Genomic DNA, 24049 nt, shown 5'->3' with positions numbered 1-24049 from the left:
ACCCAGCTAGGATTGCCTGCTAATTGCACTCTGGTTTAACAAAGCCTGGCCCGTTGCTGTGTTTATTTTAAGTGTCATATGAATAGGCAACAGCAGATTTTACTGGCACTTCTCTTCAAGTGTGTGGTTTTTTGCATGTACTGTGCTGAGTTGGGAAAGAGGCCTCACAAGAAATATTTTTCTTGAGAAATATTTAAAAGAACATTCTTATGTTTCAAAGCTTGCATAAAATTGACAGCACTGATAGATTTTAAATACCAACAATAGGGGAAACAAGAAAGAACACAAAGGAAAACCAGCATAAGCCCTGTGACCATGCCACAACCTTGTTCCAGTACGTCCTGGCAAGGGATGGTGAGTCCCCACGGCTGGGGGCATCCAGCTGCCTGGGCAGCTCAGGCAAGCTGCACCTTCAAAAACCGTCTGAAGATGTCACTGTCTGTTTTTTAGCATCTTAGAACAGCTGTAGGAGTCATATGGCTTATTCCTGTTCATTGCACAACATACCCATCACCTAGTGTGCACTAGAAAAACCAAACCAAAACAACAACTTTCCGTAAACAGTGTTATTTTTCCTGCAGCCTCCTTAGCACCTCTCCATGGAAAGTTAGTGTCTGCCTCGGTGACCGCATTACTGAGGTGTCACAGCTACAGAGGGACAACCTGAGCAGCAGCAGCCACAGGACATCCAAAAGTGCTCTGCTGTCCTTTGGGAAGGATGAGTCCATCTGGCACGTTTGGTTTCAGTCATATAAAGAATTCCTCCTCGTCGTCCTCTGCTGGGTGTGCGGGGCTGGCCCGCGGTGTCTGCGAGTGGCAGCCCGGAGCTCCGTGCGCCGCTGCTTTGCTCCTTCGCAGCAGCCGGGTCCCGTCCTGGGCGGGCAGGGCAGCGCTGGCCCCCGCCCCGGCCCCGGGGGATGGCGGCTCCAGGAGGCTGCTCCGCAGGGCCCTGGGGAAGTGGCTCAGCGGGCAGCGGCCGCTGCTGGGGTTCCCCACGGCGAGCCCGGTGTCCACGTCGGTCTCCGTTCCGCGATGCCGGCGGCTCTCCGGGAGAGGAGCCTGCAGCCTCCCGCCCGCCTGCCTGCGCAGCGATGGCGCTTCCCACCACGGCCGGGCTGCTGCGACACCAGGAGGAGAGCAGGAGTGCCTCTGGAGGTCACTGCTGGCTTGCTCAGAGGCAAGGGCTCCACCTGGGTCAGATTTTGTTTTACTCTTCAGAGCTCTGACCTCCCGGCTCCTCCGCCCAGCATTATCCTGCTTTACATGGAGAGGGGCTGGGATACAGTCCTGCGGGATTTTTCCACTGCCTGTACTATTACACTGCTGGGAAAGCCCGATGCCTGTTTCAAGGGTCTTGGAGCTGTTTGGAACCTGTTGAAAATTAGAGAGAACCCAGTTAACACACAGTTTTAGCTTGACCAGTGATGATGCTCTCGCCCAGCTTCACTGTGCTGAGGTCACCTGCAGCCTGAGTCAGTACACCTGGGGAAGGCCTTGCCGAAGTAGGTTGTGAATACAAAAGATCCACATGCATTCCAGGGAAACCTGGATAAACACCTGGAAAGGAGAGCCACTGCCAGTTACCACAATGAGCTTCAGGGGGGAATGTCAACTCCACATGGAGTCTACAAGCAGAGCCTTGGATTCAGTTTGCAACGTGGCAGAAAGTCGGGGCAGGGGGGTAAATTGCAGGTACTTAGAATAAAGATTTACAGATGAAGAGCTGCAAAATAAAGCACTAGGCTGTCAGCCTGCTGAGTGGAGCTTGGACACAAGATATATCCTCAAGTTCAAGTGGATTACGCCTTCCTTTGCGAGAAGCACAGTGCAGCATGGTCACATCCCCAAAAAAGCTTCCAAATTTCCTACCAGTGAATTAATGTACATCTGACAGCTCAAAGACCTTGTATCTACAGCAGGAAGAACCACACAGTAATTTAGGAAGGGACTTTTGGAGGTCACCTGGGCCAGTCCCCTGCTCCAAGTAGGACCAACTTCAAAGCTATGTGAAGATACCCAGGGCCTTGACCAGTCCGAGAGGGTGCAAACCCGTTTATAAAATTGATACTGAGTGAGGCAGCAAGGGCTGCTCTGAGATTAGTGTTCAGAGCAGCATAAAAATAGGCTGAACCGAGTAATTAACTTTATCTGTAACGATTTCTGTAAGGAAAAAGAACAGGATGGGCAAATAATCTAAAATCCAAATTACAAGAAAAAAAAAAAACAGAGGTGGGAGGGGTTGTTACAATGGAAAGAAAGCACACTGAACTAAACTGCCATTCTGCTCACGTGTATACTTCTCACTACATGTCATCTCAGCACTGACTTTTTCTTTTTTAAAATTTGTATTCATATAACCGCTGAACTGCACACTTGAACAGAAAAGGCCGAGATTTCCTAGGACACATCTCTTTGTCACTCTTGCCCAACTGCAACTCACTTGTGAGCTCACAGCCTCTATTGCAGGCGGTGCTGTATCAACATTACACTTACAAAACTTCTGGTTTTGGATGCCAAAAAGCAGCTTTGAAAAACATTTAAACAGCAATGACTTATCAGAAAAAGATTAGGCTGCTACAATCATTTGTTTGAGGCAGAGCAGGGAAGATGTTAAGCTAGTGTACCCTAGAAAGCATTAATAATCTCCATTTCAGGCAAGCAGTAATGATGTTAATTTAACAGTACAAAAACACTCCAAGGATCAGTGCTTATATTTATCAACAGCATCACAGCACTGGCAGACTCCGATTACTGCATTCACAAATTCAAAAGAAAACATGAACAAACAAAATCGTAATTTCCATTTTGAACCAGTCCTGCTTTCCTTGGAAAAACGTAGGTAAATCCCCTCCTCTGAGAGCACCACAGACACATACCTTGAGCAGAATTGTATTTCCTTCATAGTCCTGTGTTTGCCACCTGGTGCTGCTGATGGGAACACACGGGTTGGGCAGGAGGGGCACCAGCTGCCCGATTTCTTGTACCTTGAACTGCAAGGCTGACGAGTCCCTGGGCTCGGCAGCCACCCCGATGGGCAGCTGTTTCAGGCACAGCTGCACGGCCACGTGTGGGGTGGCGTGCAGCACGAAGACACAGAAAGTGGTTTTCTGCAGAGTGGCTTCTTTCTGGAGGATCATCTCGTAGAGCCTCACTGCATCCTCATAGTTATCAAAGCTGCAGTAGAGGGTGATGCGCAGGATTTCGGGGCTGCAGTGCACCCGCCTGATGCCCCACACGGGCAGCTGCTCATCCAGGCCATAGAAGTCCTGGTGGGCTGGGGCATAGCGAGGGCTTTGCCCGTTAGCAAACTGGGCACGCTGGTACCGCCAGGGTGGGCGCTGGAATTGCTCATGGACCTGGACAATCCGTTCTTCTCCCAAGTCCTCGTGCAGAAAAAGGAGGACAGATATTCCAGGAAAGCTGCAGCTCCTCTTGCAGTATCTCTCATAGTATTTCAGTGGAGGAATCCGCTCAGACACCAGGAAAAGGCGAATGTCCAGGCAGAGCCACTCCAAAAGCCGATCCAGAGTTTGCTGCAGAAGAAATGTGTGTCCCAAATGGGTGAGGAGATGCACAGTCATCAGAGACTCTGCTCCATCATCCATTGCAAAGATGGATGGCAAAAAATTAAAACAGACAAATTGGTGCCTTCCTTCTACTCTTGTGGCCTCAGGAACACAAGGTGTACTCTGAGACTTGAACAGAATGAGTTCAGACTCCTGCAGGCTGTGCAGTAGCCTGATGAAACACGTGGGTAAGCACAGTGAACGTGCAGAGCTGGCAGGTGGAGAACGACAAGGCTTTAAGCAAGCAGTCCCAGGTCACATCCCAGCAGAGCTCGGCTCAGGGCTCATTCCCAGCTCTGGAGCTCTGGTCACTGAGTACGTGCAATCCAAGTGTCCAGACTCAGCTCTGTGTCCTCCTGCTCCTGTCGTTCATGACACAGGACAGCAGAGATGCACAGCATTGGAACACAAGCAGCGATCTTCCAGGATGAGGTGATGCTCACTTGTCTCTCGGCAGTGGAAGCCGTGGCCGCTTTGGACCCAGCCGAGTCCCACCAGTGCAATCACTGCCTTTTGCAAAGCCCATGTAGCACTCATGGCTGAAACCCTCAGCAAGTTTTCTTCTAGTCAGCAGGCTGGCTTTGGCTCATTGTAAAAAGCCTGTGATCTCTGGGAGTCCCACCCTTCTGGGGCACACAGATAAGCTATTCTGTGAAAACAAGGAAGGAAAACAGAATAACAAAAGAAAAACTCCAGCCATGTGAACACAACAGATAACAATAAGGGCAGATATAAATCAGGAAAGAGGAGCTTTGGGAAAAAACCTCGACTCCTAGTTACACCCTTCACAACACAGGTACCTTGCTGCCTAATTGGAAACCAGGTCCTGGGTACTGTAGCCCATAAAAGCTGGCTTTCCATTTTCAGTGCCCTCTTTGCTTCTTTTTCCTCCTTTATTTTTTTTTTTTTCCTGAGATACCCATGTCATCAGCAGCCTTAAGCAAAGTCCAAGGGTTTTTTTTCCTTGCTCCTTGGCTTTACATATTAGTACTTAGCTTAGCTTACTTCATAAGCTACAATAGGAGTGCTGAAAATACACCTCTTTCCAGGTCTCTTCTAGTGTCTGGACAATAAATCACACTGACCCTTCATCTCCCTATTTGCAGCCCAGGAGCAACACAATACAGGTCAAGCCAAACCCACTTCCTATACAGAACTGCCCCCACTGCAGCCAGTATGTAAATCAAAACTGGGGCCTCTGGTGGTCTGTCCAGCTCCATCTAATTGAGAGCAGCACACCTCTCTCTGCTGACATACCAACTTCCCTCTCAAACAGCCAAGCACACAAACCAGTGGTTTACTGTGCAGAAATCCCAGCATTAGTAAATGTGTTATTCATAACTCTGAACTATTTTTTTAATATGACCCAAACTTCGTAAGTAAAATCTCCAAGGTCTAAAAGTACAAGCAGCAGTGCCTTGGTTTCGTTTAGGGAGATCCCTCTCACTGGTAGAAACTCACATTCATTCTTTAAAAGCTATGCTGGCACCTATGTACAATAAAAATTTAAAAGACTGTCTAGAAAATGAGGAAAAAATTATTTTGCACCCACCTGCAACACTTTGAGCAAGTAACAACTGCTGTTGGGAGGGAGACAAAAACAAAATCCAGCCTTCAGACAATTGCAGGAAGAAAGTGAAGAGTGCAAGTGCTTAAAACATTAAAATGCTCTAGATGAGCTCTGAACAACACAATTTCACTAAAATATGGAAAAGGAAATGATTCATCAACTCCTTGCTACAGGGCAGGGGCAGACAGTCATCTGCCTTCCTGCTTGTGAAGAACAGGGGGATTTTGTCTGTACAGGAAAACCCTGAAACTGAGCAAGTTCATCAGGGCTCAGTTTGTAGCTGGAAGCAGCTCCCATGACAGGTTCCCCTATTCCCACCCCAGGTGAGCACCCCTCGGGCTGCTACTGCACCACAGCCCCAGTGCCTGCTCCCACTCCCCCTTCTCCCTAGGAGCAGGACCCCCACTCCTGCACCTGCAAACTGCTCCCTCTCAGGGCAGTGAAGAGGGAGTGGGGGGACAAGCACTGCTTTCCTTGTGCAGTGCCATCACTGCTGGCTTGGGCAGCTCTCGGCCCCACTCCTGCTCCAATCTGCTGGGTAAAATCCCATGGGCAGCTGCAGCAGTGTGGTGAAGGTGACAGAGGACTGGGTATGCAAATTCCTGCAGAGCAGCCATAGAGAGTAAGGGCTGGTTAGGGAATGATGCAGAAACCTTGGCCCTCTCCAGTTCCTGCTGTGGCCAGTGGGAGCCAAATTGTTTCCCAGATGGGCAGGTGCTTGCTCCAGAGACTGCTGAAGGTGACCAGCATCTATCCTGGTTTTATAACAGCCAAAAACCTGAGCCTTACTCACAAAAAGGGTTAAATCCTTAACCCTCCGCCATGTATTTCTTCTGTGCTTGCTGGGGTGGGACAGGGAAACAATCTCAGCTCTGAAACTCTACCTAATGAAACTGCCTGGAGAACAATTTTAGGCCTGGTTCTCAGCTCTCCAGCAGCTCCAGGTCAGGAGCATGAGATGAGCTGAAGCTCAGCCTTTGCCTGACGCTCTCCCTCAGAGGAGGGGAGCCCCACCACCCAGCCTGAGCACCTCTGCTCCTCTTCCACTTGCTTTGACAACTAAATATCCTTGGGGAAGGGCTCAAACCAGGCTCCTCAGCCTCAGACAAGGGTATCCTCATGCCCTCACTTGGTCCCCAGTTTCTTGCCCCCCCCCCCCCAGCCTTGGAATAAAGCCTGGGTGCCATGGACCTCACTGCTGCAGCCTGGTGAGTTCAGACCCTTCATCCACAGCTCATCTCAGGTGGAAAAGGGATGGCTGCCACGAGAACAAAGTGCTGGCTTTTGCTGGATCTCCTAAGAAAAGCAAAGCGCTCATTTCATTCCGATCCCTGAATGGAATGAGTCCTTGCCCTCCTCTCTGCTTCCCCTTCCCCCAGCTTTCCAGTCTGGCTGCCAAACGGAAAAGCACATTTTTCATAGTGACCTAATGAACACAACAAGAAAGATTTCTTCAGGAGATTAGAAAAATAGCAGTTCAATCTTATGTGAAAAGTCACTTTGCTGAGGGGAGGAGGGGCAGGTAATTCTGATATGGCACTCAAAAAAATTGGGGCCCCATTCCCACATGGCAGTGACTGGTAACACAGCAGAACTTACAGGAAGCTGCTGGGGCACTCCAGCTGTGTGTAAGAGCAAGTCAAAGATGAATATTTGTATCTGGCACTAATACATACACTGGTAAGCCCTGCACAAATTAAAGTCCAAATGTGAACAACTAATAAACACTTTATGATGTGAAGCCTCAGAGAATACTGTCTGCTGTATGTCTAAAATCCTACAGTGGAAAGGTACAGCAAAATAATTAAAAATTCCTTTTCATAATGAATTCCTGAGTTGTGCCTAGTCCTCTCCACTGCTCAGAGCCCTTTGCTTCAGCTGACACCACCAAAACTGATGATGCATCACAGGATTTAAAAGTTCATAGAAACATCTGTAAGGAAGGTCCTTTACAAGGATTATTAGAACATAATTAACTTGAGAGAGGCTGAGTATGTATTACCTAAGCACCTTGGGAGAAGGCCTCATTAAATACATGACTCAGGCTTCCTAATTTCTTTTAAAAACTTTTTTTTTTTTTTTTTTTTGTTTTACACCAATCTGAAGCTCTGCCTATAACAAGGACAAAACTACTAAATTAACCTGCTAGGTGACAGTTATATATAGCATATACAGTACTGAGATAAAAATCAAGATTAAGGCCTTACTTGAATACAAAAGTCTTTTCGGAGTTTGGCTTCAAAACCCATGACTCCAATTCATCACTGCTTTTGAAGAAGCCAAAGACCCAATGACCAAAAGAGCAAAAACCCATCTAACCTACTGCATTTATTTAAGTGGACTTCTCTCCCAAACGATTCTTGTTTCTTCTTTTTAGCCAGCTATCAAAAAGTAAGCATCCAGCAAGGGTCTGTCAGCAGGCAGAAAATACAGAGAGCTCCACCATACACTGTGAGTCAGGATCCGAGCACATACACACACAAGGAGAAGGAAACAAGAACACAGCCGTAAAGACCAGAGGGAGCTGTCTCAGGCTGCAGCCTGTCCTACCTGGCAGAGCTTCTGTAGCGCTGCCCTGGGCTCTGCTGGAGCCGCAGCTCAGCCTGGCAGCACCGCGGCTTCAGGTCCTCCCAGAGACTCCAGCTCCTGCCGGGAGGAACACCTCGCCTGGAGGCGCACGGACAAGGGAGAGCTTAAAGGCTCACAGGAGATAAAATGTAAAGTGAGAGGGGTTCCTCCTGACACTGAGCCACGACTCCCGGGGGAATAGGGATCCTCGTGGCACTACGGCACACGCTGCAGAGGGACACCCAGGATTAAACCACATCTTCCCTGTGCACCTGGTGATTACAGTAACGAGAGTACAGCAAAGTTATCCTCAGGTGACACAGGCTTTGGGGCAAGGGCAAGGCTGAGAGAGGAGCAATGAGACACAGAGATTAGTGTCCTAGTAGTAACAAATATGTTGTAAAAAGGCAATGTGTGTCCTTGGCTGGTTTTTATATTCGTCTCCCACCAAACATGGGCTATGTGTCCTCAGCCAGTTATGGGACACTTGCAGATAGTTCCATTCTTCCTCATTTTTCAGTTTGTCTAAAATATTTAAAAAAAAAAAAACCAACCAAAACACTCTATGCACCCAAACCAAGATCCACTAAAAATAATGAGCCAATCTCAGGTCATAGCAGAAACAAGTATTCAATAAAAAAAGTGAGATCACAGAATCATAGAATGGGTCAGATTGGAAGGGACCACTGTGGGGAATCTGCTCCAATCTCCCTGCTCAGGCAGCATCATCCCAGAGCATACATGGCACAGGATTGTGTCCAGACGATTGTTCTGGAATATCTCCAGTGAGGGAGACTCCACACCCTGTCAGGACAACCTGATCCAGTGCTCAGAGGAAATTCTTCCTCACATTCAGGTGGAACTTCCTGGGCATCAGTTTCTGCCATTGTCTCTTGTCCTATTGCTTCATACCACAGAGCAGAGCCCAGTCCATTCCCTTGACACCCTTCCTTCAGTCTTTTATAGATACTGATTAGATCCCCTCTCAGTCTTCTGGAGACTGAACAAGCCCAACCTTCTCAGCCTTTCCTGTGGTGACTTGACTTCAAAGAGCCAACATTCAGCACTGACCCAAGATGGCATCTTTGGGATCCCTCTGCCCACATCCCCAGTGTCAGTCCACTTCCACAGAGGTCAGAGTGGGACAAGGGGGAAGTCAGCCTGCCTATGTGTGAATTTAAGTGCCCAGCTTAAGGGACTCATTTCTGAAAGATTCAACCCAGCAATTTTTATATAAATTACACCTCAATTAAAAACCTTCCAGAAAAAGAAAACAGGCAGATCCAAACAAACCCAAGACTTGCAGGAGCCAGCAAAGTGTTTGTTTAATCAGCTTACATTTGGCATTGTTGAAGGCAATTCAAAGCAGACTTCTTGGAAGGCCAGCAGCAGAGCCGGCCGTGACTGCACCCTGCCGGGCGCTAATAAGAGCGAGTCCCCAGGAGATGGTGACCTTGCCAGCGAGGCCAAGCTCCAGCTTAAGGAACAAGTCAGACCCACGCAGTGTGAAGGCTTCTAATTACTCCCTTTCCTGAAGACAACCTTCCTGAGATACAGAATAATACACCCCAACTTCTAATTAAAAAAAAGTGTTGATCCCACATTATGCTGGAATTGAAGATTTGCATAATTAAGTTGATACCAAATGCTGTGACAGACAAGCTGCAGGAGATTATTAGTCTCTTCTTTAACAGAATTTCAAAAGAAGCAAGATCCAAACAGCCAACAAATATTAGCAGAAGTGGTTCTCAAGGTCTAGGAAACTCAGGCATTATTTGGATTTGGGGCGTATGCTGGTAACTTTGCAAAGGAAAATCTGCACATGAACTCAAAAGCCATAGTAAGGCACCACCAGGCTCTGATGTGGCATCACTTTGAGGACTTCAGGAGCTCTTATTGTGAATTTTTCCTCCCAAGAACAGGATTGCTAAAGTTATGAATGCTATTCATAAACAGGGGCTGGAAGCACTTTATCCAACTTCTATACAACTGAAAAATCAGAGTTCATTATCAAATTTCATCACTCAAAGAACATGAAACATGCACAGGAAATACCCTGTTTCCAAGATTTCCAGTAATACTCATTTTGGGAGGGCAAAATCCCTCCCTGATTTCCACAATACCTGTTTCCTTATACAAGTAACAACCAGTGAGCCCAGGTCCTGTCATATCACATAACTGCACATCAGCTTCTGGAACAACAGAGCTCAAGGCACCAGGATTTTAGCCTAGACAGTTGTTAGTATTTTTCTGTTCACTTCTTGAAACCCACTCCAAGTTCAGGATGTGCAAGACTCTCAGTACATGCTAAATCTCATAAGTCACTCCAATGGTGCCACACTTATCTAAAGAAGTGGTTACAGTAAGGGAGAAATAAATAATAAATAATAAACATAACAAATATATGTGTCACTGCAAACTAATCCACATCCTTCTGTGGCCTGTGGAAATCTCAAAGTTTTTTCAGCTTCTAAGAAACATATTCAAGAAATAAAATCTGGCATTATAACTTAAAAAGATGACGTCCCATGACTACATTAAAAAGTCGTGATTTTCAGATTCAATTTGCAGATCTAACAGTGTTTTGTTTCATCATCTGGTGCTGTGTATGTAACTCTCAGTCCTCATTCACCTCAAACATTTTATGCTACATGGGAAGTTGCTTTTCCTGTCACTCCATGCTATTCCAAAACACAATCTCAAAAGTTTTGAGACACAACCTGCAGGAACACCTTGTTAAAGACGCTACTGGGTGCTTAACATAGCTTCAGTCAAGGAAAGGAGAAGAAAGGAAAGGGGGAGAAAGAAAAGGGAAAGGGAAAAAGAAAGACTGGGAAGCCCTGTGAGACCAGAAGGCAGGTGAGGTCACTGCCCGGGACACGCCCGGCTCGGCTGCCCCGGCTCCCACCTTCGGATGTTCAGAGCAGGTCTGTACTGCACTCTCCGCATCCCCAGTAGTACACGTTTCTTGCTGGCAGTCCCCCAGGATGCCCCGAAGCTACCAGCACAGGTTAACGTCTATACGTAGTGAATACAAGTTACTAATCCCGCATTTTGCACCCTCTGCCCCATAAAGCTCAGCACAATCTCAGAACAAGTTTTGCTCCAGCCCTCCGTTGCTCTCCCGAGATGCAGCTGCCTCCCCGCAAGGCAGCCGGCATGATGACAGCCAACAGCCCTGTGGAGCAAACACACCTCACTCGGCTACGTAGACATTTCTCCCCTGAGCATGCACCACATCCTGCACTACCTTTGCTTCAGCTTCAGCTTCTGACAGACCAAACATCACTGCTCTGACAGGATTTGAAGAATACAGCACACAAATGAAGTGAACCGCAGCAGCACGATGTTCACACAGGAGGAAGAGAGTAGCTCTAAGATCGGAGGGTTCCGCTGCATCTGTTGTATCTGGGATAAAAGTTAAGTTTTGAACCGCAGGAGAAAGAATAATTAACAAAACATCACTGATGTATGTTCAAATGTTATTTCTTTTCCTACCCATAAACTCTGTGTTCATCTCAGTGCTACTGAATGCATTAGCTCCCATGGACTTACTCCCCAGGAAAGCTCCAGTTTTGAAGAAAGGAAGAGCAGAAAGGAGGTTGTTTATACAGTTGACACACACTAATGCCAGCACAAAAAGCACTGTCCTGGGGCAAGAGGTCCAGCCATGTCCATACTGTTACACCAAACATGAACCACAGCTGAAAGATTCAGAATATTAAATGCAGTTTGTGGGCACAATATATGAACACTTCCTTGCACAGTGAAGGACAGAAAAGTAGGTGAACTATTGTCCTGTACTTTTATCCAGCTTTCAGTTGGATGGATATATAAGTTCTGCATCTTACAATCTTTTCATATGACACATTCCAGAGGACAGAGGAGCCATTAAAACTCACACTTCAGACTGAGCACAATGGTTATTACATTTACTGTCCAATGTATCAAAATGAGTATCAACAGAAACTCAACTTTGGCCCAGACACACACAAGATGATGCCTGTTACCAGCTGTGCACACTACTGAGTCCAGTTCTAGGCTGCCAAACCCTTGCCCTAAAGCACAGGGCTCTATGGAAGGGGGAGCTCAGGATCAGAGCCCAGCTCACCGCTAAGCATCATGAGGAACAAAGCAGAGCCAAAGGGTTTGATTGAGCTGTGCAGGTTCTGGCCAGTTTTGGACATGCAGAGGCCATAAGCAGTTCCAGTTTTTGCTACTTTTGAAAAGATGGGAACTCCATCTCTGTGCAAGCTTATCCCCAAAATTATCCATTATGACAGGCTCTATTACTGTATATATATATATATATATATATATATATATGAAAGTGCCACCCATCAGGTACTATACAATTTGATTGCAATACATGTAAATAAAAATACTTCAGTCATCCAGCACATTTAGTGCAAGGCTTCTGTTTCCACAGGCAAAGTAAATCTGACACCAGTGGCTCATTCTCAATGAGCAGTGGCAAGGACAACAAATAGTGTTGCCTTGGAAGCTTTAGGGTTGACAGAGCAGTTTGTCCTTGGAAAAAGGGGTGAGGAAAGACATTGCATTCAGGAGTAGCTTAGCATCACAGACTTGGTCTGCTTGGCATTCATTTATTCTGTAGCCAGTGGGAAAATTGTATGGACTAATTCTAGGAGACACAAAGAGTAAATCAAAGCTGTAAAGGTAGCTAACATGGAAAAGAGCAAGAACTGCACCAGGGATCCATAGGATTATATTTGTTATGATGGTAAATGAGGCATACTCTCAATCCTTTTAAATAAACTTGTGTACAAGGAAAGTACATGCCTACACATCTTCAAACAGCTATAAAACTCAAACCCTACTTTTAATTTAAAAAATTCCAAAGTATTAAACTCCATGTTTACTAAGTCCTGTTACTGCATTTAGCTGCACATTAATGCAAACAAACCAAACTTATTAATTGCACTCACACATTTAACTGCAATCCTACAAATGAAATTTTAACAAAATTACAAAGAAGCTTTAAGTAGAAATTGAGAAAGAGAAATGAAATTAGATAAGGCACAGCAGAATTCTACTATAGATCGCAAATGGAATCCCATTAACGTACAAATGTGTAAACATCAAACTCACCTTACGCAATGTTCTAGTGATGTCTTGTTCTCTCTGACAAAATTTTTCATAGTCTCCATTTTTCAATCCTCTACCTCACTGTTCAATGGTAAAGGGCATATTTTAAAAATCTGACTTCAGCAGAAATCCCTTCCTGAATAGTGTCTTCAAAATTCTAGTAAAATGGAAAATATGCTCTTAATATTTGCTACTGAAGATAGCCATCACCGCCTGCTGTTCTTCTGGCAAAAACTCTTGCCCACATAGCTTTTAAAAACACACTTTTCAACACCTAACTATACAGTCAGTCATGTAACACTCAGCCTCAGAGCTTCCAAAAGCCACCAGAAGAAAGAAACTTCAGATGATGCACAACAGAAGTACAGAGGCAAAGCAAAGGACAAAGACCTCCTGTCCCAAATCACAACACTCATGGCTCTGTAGACTTCACAGGTAAAAGGACTTGAACCCATTTCTCCCAGCAAAGCACATGGGAAAGCATTAACATGCAGTATCACAACATTCATGCTAATAAAGAGTAAGTTATGCATAAAAGAAAACCTTCATACTGGTACATGGAAGAGCGATTTATATTTTGAGAAAGATGTTTCTGATGACTTTGAACAAAATCAAACCTCCAAATCAGCTCCAGCCTGTATTTAGTACTGTTGTATGGCTAAACAATAACCACATTTCTACTGAAGATTTGCATACACTGTGCAGAGACAGAGGTGCTTTAGTAACAGCCAGCAAACACCTTTTCAGAAGGACCAGTGGCCCAGCTCATTTCTCTTGGGGCTGAATTCTTGATGGACAAGGGCAAGAAAGTTCTTCAGCCACCACCGCCTTCTGCTGATTCAAAAAACTACTGTGTGTGTGTAGGTGTGTTGGGGGTGTGCAGTAAATTTAAAGCTTCATTTAAAAAAGCTTCCAAACAGTCAAGCTAAAATCTCATCCTAATTCCAGTCCCTCTCTTTAGAAGATAGATCCTACGCTCTTGAACAATAGCCAGGATTTGTAGCCTAACAGGCTGGAGAGAGATGAAAGTGTGGACATGTTATGAGAAATACTCTCCAGTCACAGTGGACCATTGCACCAGTACCATGCACTTGTTCAGTACAGCCCATCGAGAACTGCTATGGCAGAACTGAAATGCTCTACAACCGAGCTTTTTTTTTTTGCTTCAGTTCCAGCTCTACATATTGGAAAGCCCATCCCAACTATATTTTTCAAGATCTATGGGTGACAGTAATGTGAACCAAGACAAAAATACTGTCTTGAATTAAAGCAGAAAGATAGTTATGGCCAGGAAACCAGGGAATATATGCACTGGAATGCCAGAAATATGGTTTAATAAAAACTGCAGTACAATGCACACTCAAAAATTTCTAACTGTGAGAAGAATGATGCCACCAAAGTGCTATTTTTAATCTATTTTTGCAGCATACTGTCAAGAAGAAAAAAGTTCCAGGGTAAGAACTAAAAATTTCATTACAGTAACAATTTTTTATTGCATGTTTAAAATGCATTTTTAAAAACAAATAGTGCATGCTGACTTCACTTTAATCTCCTGAAATATGCACTTATGATGGGGAGCCCTGGGGCTACAGATCCATCTATGATGTTTATTAACAAAATATAATCCCAGTACATTTCCCCAGGGGACAGTATTTAGTTCCAAAAGATTGTCAACCCTGTACTCTAACACACTTGAGTTAGTTGTTTGTGTACACTAAGTCCATTTATTTTAAATTTATTTTGTCTACATTTAGTGAAATAAAAACATCGCCCTGTACAATCCACCATCAGCAGTGAGTACAACAGCAAAAATTATTATACAGTTTATACACACTAAAATCTTGTCCTTTTTCCTATAAAGAAACCAGAACAAACCTAATCAATATAGAGTTTAATTTAGAAGAACTCAAATTACAGAAGGGAAAGCCAAAATTATTACGGTCTTTTCTGAGCCCCCAGAAGTTCCTGATTCATGTTGTTGGAACAGTGAGTGCAACTGGAAGAGTGAAACATGCTCAAGTTGTCTTCTCGGGTCTTCAAAAAATTATTAGCAAGTATTTAAATTAAACATGTCTAGTTAAAGAAACATTTGAAGCAGAGCAAGATAAGTGGGAATTTTGCCTTACCACTTGTGGTTTCTTTTAAACCCAACTTATACAATGCGCGAAGTGCTAAGCAACACTACAGAAACACATTTACATCAACACTGAAGATCTGGGGAAATGAAATTCCAACAAATTTATTTTTTTAAATGAGCTGTATTTTCTAAAGTCATTTTTATTTCTCTGTTTTCATACAGTATTGAAAACAAACGCGGCACATTCACATTTCCCGAAGAATTGTAAGGATGATCTCTACAGGGATAACGTTGAAAAGCCTGAAGCTCAATTAATTCATGTCAAAAACTCTCAAAAGGAGTAAAAGGCTTGATCTGAATGGTCTAGAACATGTATTGTAATTTAATAGAGAAGATGGTCGTCTTAATATTAATGATTTAAAAGAACTTCCCAGTTCATGCGAAGAGTATAGTCCAAGAATAAATCAAATTTTCTGAACGCATTTTATGCTACGTAAGTGTATACTTTGCGATCCTCAGGTGTTCGTGCCAAATATTCTCTCTCAATAAGTCCTTCAATACGCTTTTTAATAACAACTGGACTTGGTAAGAATCGGGCCTTCAGCTGCTGAGTTACCTAAAACAAAATAAAACCCGACAATATAAGATCACAGCACAAGTAAGATCTTGAAGCATCCTAACAGAACACAACAAACAGAAAAATGTATTAAGACAGAGATGGTGACAACTATGAAGCATAAAAAGCAGCCTGCAGGCTTCTGACCATCCCTCCACTTGCTTGCTCATGTTGGGGTATGATTCAAAGCTCTACAGAGGCATGGTCACAACCTGAGACTGCTCCCAATTTCACAGCTCTAAGGGAGTTCAGGAGTGCAAAACGTGTAACGTCCTGGAGCTGTGTGAGCTTAGGAGTGAAGAGCAGCAGGACTGTTTGTCTGCTAAGAACTCAAATCTCTCAAACCTGGACCCAAGAGTCAGTAACAAGATCAAAGCAGAAAATAATGTTAAGCACAGTGGTTTGCTTTTCAAGGAATTTAACATCATAACAGCACTAAAAGTAGGAAGGAAAATTAGATATCCTGTGAGTACATCCTAAAGTGAAGGGTAAGGATTTAGGTGTGTCTTCAGACAGGGAGAAAAGAATGGATGGGTTAAATACAGCATCCCTCAAAAGCCTTTCAGCATCATGTTAGCGAGAGCTGTGTAACTTTGATGAGTTACTAGCAAAAGCAACCTCTGTACAAGCATACCTCTGCTACTAGCACGTTGTGTTGCATCTTCTTTCTAGATTTCATTATCCGAACTATAGCAGCTTCTATCTCATGTTTTCTGTCATCATCTACCTTCTGCCTTGTTTCTTTCCTTTCTGGATCAGATTCTCCTTGTTTGGCAGCAACTTAAAGAAAATGGAGAATGTAAATAATGTTAGCAAAATTAACAATTATTTCATTGTGTGTTAGCTTCACTATTTATTTCATCTAGACATCAAGTTATATTTTTGTGAGTTTTGACATTCTCAAAGTCGATGTTTTTTTTTAAATGAAAACCAGCTACAAGAACATATTAACACTTTCTGGTATATTTTGATAGCAACTGACAAGATAACAAACTGTTATTTAATTACTACTATGTTAAAATTTGAACAGTACTCAAATCTGCTTACAGGCACAAGCACCAGCACTTCCATAAGCTAATGAAGTGGTATTATACACTTCGCTTCCCTTATTTGTTCAGCCCAAATCATTGCCCAAAACCATTATAAGCTACCTGGTACTTGAAAATGGCTGTTGTATCATGGGCTAAAAACATCACTCATTTCACAACAGTACAGCAACTTATGAGGCAATTTTCCTATTTCTGAATCAATCAGTAGCTTATTTTTCATTTTATTATTTAATTTGAATTTTATTTTTCTTTCAGTATTTCCTGTAAGAGATAAATACAAATTTTGTAAAGTAAAAGGCTTAACTGACTTCCACACTTTTCTTGGTATTTGAATTTTCATTTTGATGCAACTAATCATCAAGAAAAAAAAAAAAATCTCTCTTCCTTTCACTTCTATGGACATCAAACCTGTAAAAGATAATTTGAAAGTTTTAAGGCAGTTTTGGGACTGCAAGAGAGTAGAATATAAAGCTCACTTACCCGTCTGAATCTTGACTCTGTGTAGTTTAGATGTGAACTGATCATTCACTGTAAATATATGACCATTTTCTATTTCTTTTGATTTAGGCTCTTTTGTGAGAACACGTTGTGTTGGTTTGCCACATGCAAGGGACTGTAGGGCTCTAACCAGTTCTCTTTCGGGGATATCAGTTTCTTGTTGAATTTCCTAAAGAAGAATACTTAGTTAGCTTATGGCTGTGGCACAAGTATCACCTGCTGCAACCAACATCAGGGACTGCTTAAAAAAGTAATACTGTGACAGTTGTGGCACTTGAAGGGTAAGAACTCGTTCAGCAGCAAGGTCTCAGTTGGTACTGTGCAAAATGATCCACCTGGGTCAGTGCACAGACAGTGAATTCTGTCAAATGAACAACGCCATGAGCTGAAAGGAGAAGAATGAATAATCAGCTGTTCCATTTCCCTGCAATTTCTGAGAGGGCTGAAAGGATTTGTTAACTGTTTCCGAGGTTTGTTGAACAGGGTGAAACCAAACCTTCTGACTAACTCAGTATGGAAAACATCCATGACGTTCATGACCATTCCTGACCAAGAGCTGCACAAATGCTTTTGCATTCAGCCATGCTGTTGAAAAGAAGATCTTTACAAATAGAGCAAACAATGTCTGGTTTCACTGTAGCATAGAAATACTCTAGATTCATCATACTTCCTTTCTAAATAACTCAACTTATTTACAGCCCAGATGCCTTTCGCTAGGACTTCTCCAGGTGAAATACAAAAAGACCCCATTATAGTGCAGCAAACATACGAACTTTGAAGACTGTTTGTAAAAACATGTACATAACCTGGTGCACCTCTGTCAGTGTTCTTAAGAGTCAGCTGAGAAATGGATGTTAGGCAAGTCACCAGTGGTCATGAGCTAGTAAATAAATTACACTGGATGCAGAATGATGCTTTAATATGCTCTAGGAGAAGGCCAACTATGTTGCTCTCTCAGACCTAAAGTGTTTACTGAGCTCCCATTCAGTAAAAGTTCATTTTTCCTCATCTCTTTTCTTCCTTTTTCTAGCCTGAGGAAACTGCAGACACTTCTGATTTCACATTCCCATTCAGACTCTTGAGGGACTCATAGCTGCTAAAGAGAAAAAACAAACCTCGCAGATATGCAGCTGTCCACAAGAGCAAATACTGTCTCAGCTTCCCCAGCTTTGGTTCCAAGGGCAGTATCAAGCCCTTACACTGTCCCCATAAATTCCTGATTCTCATGGCACACAAGTCCATGTGATGACCTTAAGTTAAAAAGAGCAGTAACAACTCCAAGTGATCAAAATCCGTAAAGAACTACAAAGAACTTTTAACAAGTTCTTTAAAGAGTGACCAGAAAAATCAAACTAAATTCTATCAAATAATGTTATTTCTTGAGTATACTCAAGAATTTTTTTTCTAAATTTTCTAAATCAACCCAGAAAAAACAGCCACTTTTCTGTTGTCATCCACCACGGACAACATGCAATAAAAATAATTTCTCTGTGATGCCAAGGCTCAGACAAAATAGGCATTATTTTTCAACTCGACCAAACACTACACACAGAGTGTTGACTCTGAAACTGTTTTTGACATAAGGTCAAGTTAACTGGAACGAGGTAAAAAGAATAAAATCACTAAGTCCAAAATTTTAAAAATTCAGAATTTTTGGTACCTCCTGCTTAGAGGTGATTTGGAAATACTAAAATGGTCTTAAGAGTATTCTTAGCATAATGCACTCAGAAATACTTACATATTTGAAATAAATTGTGAATATCCACATATTTTAACTATTTGCTAGTATCAAAATGTCTCTTCCCAAGCTGCTCATAGAAAGTTACTATTTCTTCCTTTGCTGTTTTATTTAAAACACAGCTGTCACCTTCATACTTTTTTTTTTAGATTCAGCACAAAGTAGCATTAAAAAAATATCCCAAGAAGCTATAATCCTTTACATGGTCACAACAAAAAAGTCTTTCTGAAATGGACTGATCAGCATAAAATTTAAGAAACCAAGGGAAGGTGCCAGGTTTCAGAGCTTATATAAATGTAAAGCCTTAAAGGCTACAAACCAACCCCAGCTTATTAATGATGTAATGCCAGTGACGTGCAGATTGCCAAACTTTGACTTTTGCTCAACAATTAAAATTAATCCTTTCAAAACTGAATCAGTTCTACAAGGCCATATATATAGTCTGCTTTTAACAAAAATGAAATATAGAGCCAAAAGGAAAATTGAGTGGGGTTTCATGCTACCCGTCCTTATATAGACCACTGTGTATTTGCTATTGTACTTCACTCTGCAGCATTCCAGCTGAGCCATGAACGCACTCAAACCATTTCACTTTTAGAATTTATAAGCCAGCATTAAAGTAAGGACCACAAAGAACTGTACTGCAATATGCTGCCTCAGAAGGAGCCAAAAATTTCGAGCTGAATAAAAAAAAAAAAGGTTATGAATGTAAATGGGGATAACAGATGTTCCTGTGCTGTTTCCTTCAGCCTGTAGCATAAAGTTTTCCTAAACATATTTTTCTGAAGATATTTGATGTAGCAATGAGAAATGTGCATTTCTTCCCCATCTCCAAGAATGCCTTATTTTAAAGGCCACATTAGATTCATGCACAGGAGTAGTGTTGATTACACAATCTCAGTGCTAAAATATTACCAAGTGACCTCTATCTGGAGGCTACAAAAGAGATCATTCTAGGTATGAACTCTGTCAGTTCTACACAAGAAAACAGAATCAAAATATGCAGAAAAATCAGAAGGAAAAGAATTTTGTCATTTTGTTGAAATAATAAAAAGTATTTTTAGTTTTATTTACAGACTTCAACTTGTGTGCCTTCCAAAGCAGACATCAGCAAAAGATGAAACAGGTAGCCTAATTTACAGTTCTAATCTCTCACTTTTGTGGAATTATTCCACAACCTAACTTCTACTACAGTCACATTTGTATTTCTTATTTGTTAAACATAAAGAACCACCCTTATTTCTCATGTTATTACAAAAAGTGTGCATTTCACCTTTTAAAATACTGAGCTGCAATGTAAATCAACTGAAAAATATGTTATTACATGAGACTTGATTAGAAGAATTGAATTCTTAAAAAAAAATTAGCATTCTTTGAAGCTTGAATGAAGGTCATTCCTCTTCCACTTCAGCAGCATTAGCCTATGTGGCCAACAGTTATTTTGCATATACAAATAAAATGTTGCTGTACAGTAATACAATAAATTCATATATTTATTGTGAAGAATTTTTTTTATGCAACAATCTTTAAAGTTTCCATAACATTTTATGGATAATTTTTGCATTATCAGTATCCCATTTTTTCTTCAATCACATGGCCTAATGGCTATTAGGATTATTATGAGGATCTTATCAAGTTTACAATCGATAATCACACTGAATGCAAAATAAAACAGCAAAGTCTGTTCAGCTGCGAAGGCAACTTCAAATGAATCTGTTGAGCTGTGAATCTGCAGAAACACTTATGTATCAGACAGTTTTAGGATACACAAGCACACACAAGTCAGCTCACATGCTCTGCTGCACTGAAAGCACTAGTTTGACACAACAGAGAAGGAACAGTTGCCCAGCACTCAGCAGTTAATCAGGGTATTCAATAATCAATGAACAAAGATAAAATTCCTTCTCCTCCAAAGTTTTCATAACCTTTCTTGGCTGGAGTTAAAGACAACTCCCACACACTTCACCAAAGAAACCAAACAACACAAATATGCCTCCTTAATGTTTTAGTTCAAGCGGGACACAAAGGGAGAGCTTAAGAACTCCCAAACCAGAAATAAACAAAACACACAACTTAAAAGCAGATGGACAGATTTCTCTATCATCTGGTCTTGGTAAAATAAAGTATAATTAAGAGCATGTATTAAAAATTGTATTTTTCCCTGCTCTACCAAGTGTTATTTATTCATAGATGGGTAAGGCTCTACTACTCATTAAGCCTGCAATTTGGTGGAATAAGGCAGCCACCAGCCCAATTTTAGAATCAGCTTCAAGAAAAAAAATGAGCCGTAAAGTCTCCCTCCTTGTTTTCACTCCCTCAAATATTCTGCAAAGTACTCAAAGCTGTAATGCTCCTGCAACAGATTTCACAACACACAGGACTTTGTGTTCTAAAATAATGTTTAAATTATCAGTAGTTTATTAATAATCTCTTATCAAATCCTGCCTTCTTTAATCACTACTGAGACCATTTCAAAGAAACTGCTTTATTAACAAGCTAGAAGTGTGCCAAATAAGCTGAAAACACAATCCAAACAAAAAGGCAAATGATTACTATGCATAGCACAGTCAAGAGCAGATGAGAAAACCTGGAAATCTACTCTGTTTCAAACTGTACCCATACTACTTTTCAAGGCTGCCAATGGCCTCTCAAACAGAAGATAATGTCTAAAACAAAACTATCAATTAAAATTAACAATATAATGTTCACACAACAAAGCACATGATACTCCTCCACTCCTAAGGTGGTCTTCTTCATCATCATCTTTTAGCTGACATGCCAGCCTTCCCCAGCAACACCCCTCTAGTCTCCTTGTTAAGAATCTCTCCAGACCCTTCTTCACTGTCCTTTCTGGCTGATCAGCTCAGAGAAGGGCTGAAAGTTCTTTGATTCATCCTCCAGCTCAGTCCAGCCTGCCAATTTTACTTAGGTATTCAGGAAGCCAGGATACAAACCCCTCTCCACCCTTTGGCCTCTAAATCCAGTTTCTCAAAGACAAAATGAGGAAATGGAGCCACCTACTGCATTTCAACTTCAGCTTTTCTACAGCTCAATGGCCTAGAACAACCACACTCACAATTCTCAAACATTTCTGAAACCTTCTGCTTCCAAATAATTTCCTCCCCTAGAACTGCTTCCCAGGTGCATTGCTAATGATCTGCTTCTTGCGTTTATTGGCCTGATCCATACTCAAATAGAATGACAGGCACCTGATCTTCAAAGAGGACAAGAAAATGCCTAAAACAGTTATTTAGAATCAGGTAAGAAACCCACACCACTTACCTCAAATGTGTATTTTTCTCTGTTGTTAAATAGCATTAATATTGTCATCTGGAAAGTGGAGACTTGCAATATGTGCTTCCGTGTATTTGAGCCAGTTACTTGGGCACCTCCTACACCAACTTCTGAGCCATCTTCCTATTTTAAAATTCCAAAACTACTATTAGATTATTCTTAACTCAAAAATGTTTTATCCTGGTAAGATGAAACTTAAATTATGAAAAATTTGTCTAGGAGATCAGCCTACAGAAGCGACAGAAAAGCAACCACCTGGGGGCATAACCAGGATGTTCCTCCAGTAGCTGCCTCACAATGCCAGGAGGATTGAGGTCGGAGGCTCATCTGGAGGTCCTGTGGTCCAGCCACCACTCCAGGCCAGGCTATCTACAGCCACCAGTCAAATACTGACCATTGCTAAGGATGGAAACTCCACCACCTCTGTGGCCCCTGTTTCACTACTTGCCCACCCTCCAAGTTTTCTTATGCTTAAAATTACCAACATATTTATCCTACAGAAACACAATTTCAACATCCTCACAAATGCATGTTATTATTAATACTTTGTTATAAGAATTTTGTTTTCGTTTTGGATTGCCTCTTACATTCCCAAGCATCATGCCATTACTAGTTGTAACATGGGATTTTAGTACTGGTCTAATCACTATGAAATTCCTTTCTTGTATGCATACAAATTAAGCATTGTAGTTATATAAACTCTGCTTAGAATCTTGTTTTTGAAAAAATGCTGTCTACACTGCATTCTGCATAGGAAAAGCAGGCTGAAATTGGCTTAGCAAAAAAACTCTAACAAATTTCTTTTCACTTTTGACTAAAAAAACCCAGTCAAAAAACCCAAACCACTCAAACCATTGAGGTCCCTTCAAGATCACATTTACTACTTTTCTACAAGTAATGCTGAGCGATGCATTCAAATTAGATTCGGGGGGAGGGAAAAAAGTCAAAGCAAAACTGCTACAAAGAAAGAATCAGACTATAAGGCTGATGGAAGGCATCTTTTTCTCATCCTTACATTCTCAATGGGCTTGCTTTTATTTTACAGAATTCTGAAGTTACTAAAAAATATGCATTTGTTTACTTTTAAAAAGAGATACAATATTTACATAATCTTGATTTCCTACCTTTTTAACAGGCCCATAGAAAGTGGCATTGAGATCTGCAGAGCCCATGTGATGCTGGAGTGTCAGCTGTCGCCCACTGTGTTTGGCTAAATAAAATCTGTAATAGAATTGAATTGAAAATAATATATAGTTCACATTTTGTATTGAAGAATAAATACCTTTAAAAAGTTACATAGCCTTTTTGAGCTATTGAGGACATTCTTAAAACATTTATAACCTTCCGCTTTTTCAAAACATTAACTTTTGCCAGAATTCTATTTAAAATCTCCCAAAACATCAAGCATTGCATTCTCCAATTTTCACATGAGCTAAAGAAGAGCAGTTTGTCAGCACATCTTTAACAGTAAAACTGTTAAAAAAATCTGTACACATGAAAAAAAAAAATCTGTACAGGCAAGTTTAAAAAGTTTCTTCTCAAAAGAAGAAACTACCTAAAAATCTGTTTTAATACATACCTTCTAAATATTTCAAAAGCATGTCTGGGAGCTGGAGGGATGTTGCACTTTGGTGTGGCTGACTGGGTAGGCCAGTAACCTGTTGTGAGGACACGCACTGTGAGATCAACACCTCCTAATGAGACCTAAGGGTAATTGGAAGAAAACATACACTATTTTAAAACAAGACCATGTTTCACCACTTTTTCTATATCAGTGTAAAATGCTTGGAATTTTGTCTAACTATGAAAGAAACAGATGTATCTGTCAACATTCTTTTTACAAAACCAGACAAATAAATTAATTTATCACTGTCAGAGTAGATGGTACAGCAAAAATCCTCTACATTATTCCCCTCTGGCATTTAAAAGCATGCAGAATTGAACAAAATAAATTCTTAATCAAG

General features: G+C 41.8%; 2 protein-coding genes across 3 annotated transcripts in view; both read right to left on the bottom strand.

Annotated features, from left to right (window-relative positions):
* Positions 1–34: 34 nt before the first annotated feature.
* Positions 35–5218, bottom strand: FAM124B (family with sequence similarity 124 member B). Its single transcript, XM_010406017.4, has 3 exons — positions 5119–5218; positions 2877–4215; positions 35–1371 (listed from the first exon to the last, which is right to left on the bottom strand). Exons 2-3 carry the CDS (start codon positions 3603–3605, stop codon positions 748–750), a joined length of 1353 nt encoding a protein of 450 aa, XP_010404319.3. The 5' UTR covers positions 3606–4215; positions 5119–5218; the 3' UTR covers positions 35–747.
* A 9063-nt stretch (positions 5219–14281) lies between these two features.
* CUL3 (cullin 3) overlaps positions 14282–24049 on the bottom strand; it is a 75667-nt gene continuing 65899 nt past the window's right edge. For both annotated transcript variants that reach the window (XM_039556823.1, XM_010406019.2), the window contains 6 exons: positions 23665–23789; positions 23210–23306; positions 22074–22208; positions 17036–17222; positions 16141–16286; positions 14282–15506 (listed from right to left, as the gene is read on the bottom strand). In XM_039556823.1, the coding sequence (XP_039412757.1) occupies positions 15375–15506; positions 16141–16286; positions 17036–17222; positions 22074–22208; positions 23210–23306; positions 23665–23789 (822 nt within the window). In that variant the 3' untranslated portion in view covers positions 14282–15374. The remainder of the gene's footprint in view (positions 15507–16140; positions 16287–17035; positions 17223–22073; positions 22209–23209; positions 23307–23664; positions 23790–24049) is intronic.

Source organism: Corvus cornix, chromosome 9, assembly GCF_000738735.6.
Source record: "Corvus cornix cornix isolate S_Up_H32 chromosome 9, ASM73873v5, whole genome shotgun sequence".
Lineage (NCBI taxonomy): Eukaryota > Metazoa > Chordata > Aves > Passeriformes > Corvidae > Corvus > Corvus cornix.
The sequence above is the reverse complement of the archived record's forward strand: the minus strand, read 5'-3'. Positions and strand labels throughout refer to the sequence as shown.

Coding starts and splice junctions, on each gene's coding strand:
- FAM124B (XM_010406017.4), bottom strand. CDS start 3,605: ATGGATGATGGAGCAGAGTCTCTGATGACTGTGCATCTCCTCACCCAT. Junction 1,372..2,876: donor GAAATACAATTCTGCTCAAG/GTATGTGTCTGT, acceptor AATTTTCAACAG/GTTCCAAACAGCTCCAAGAC.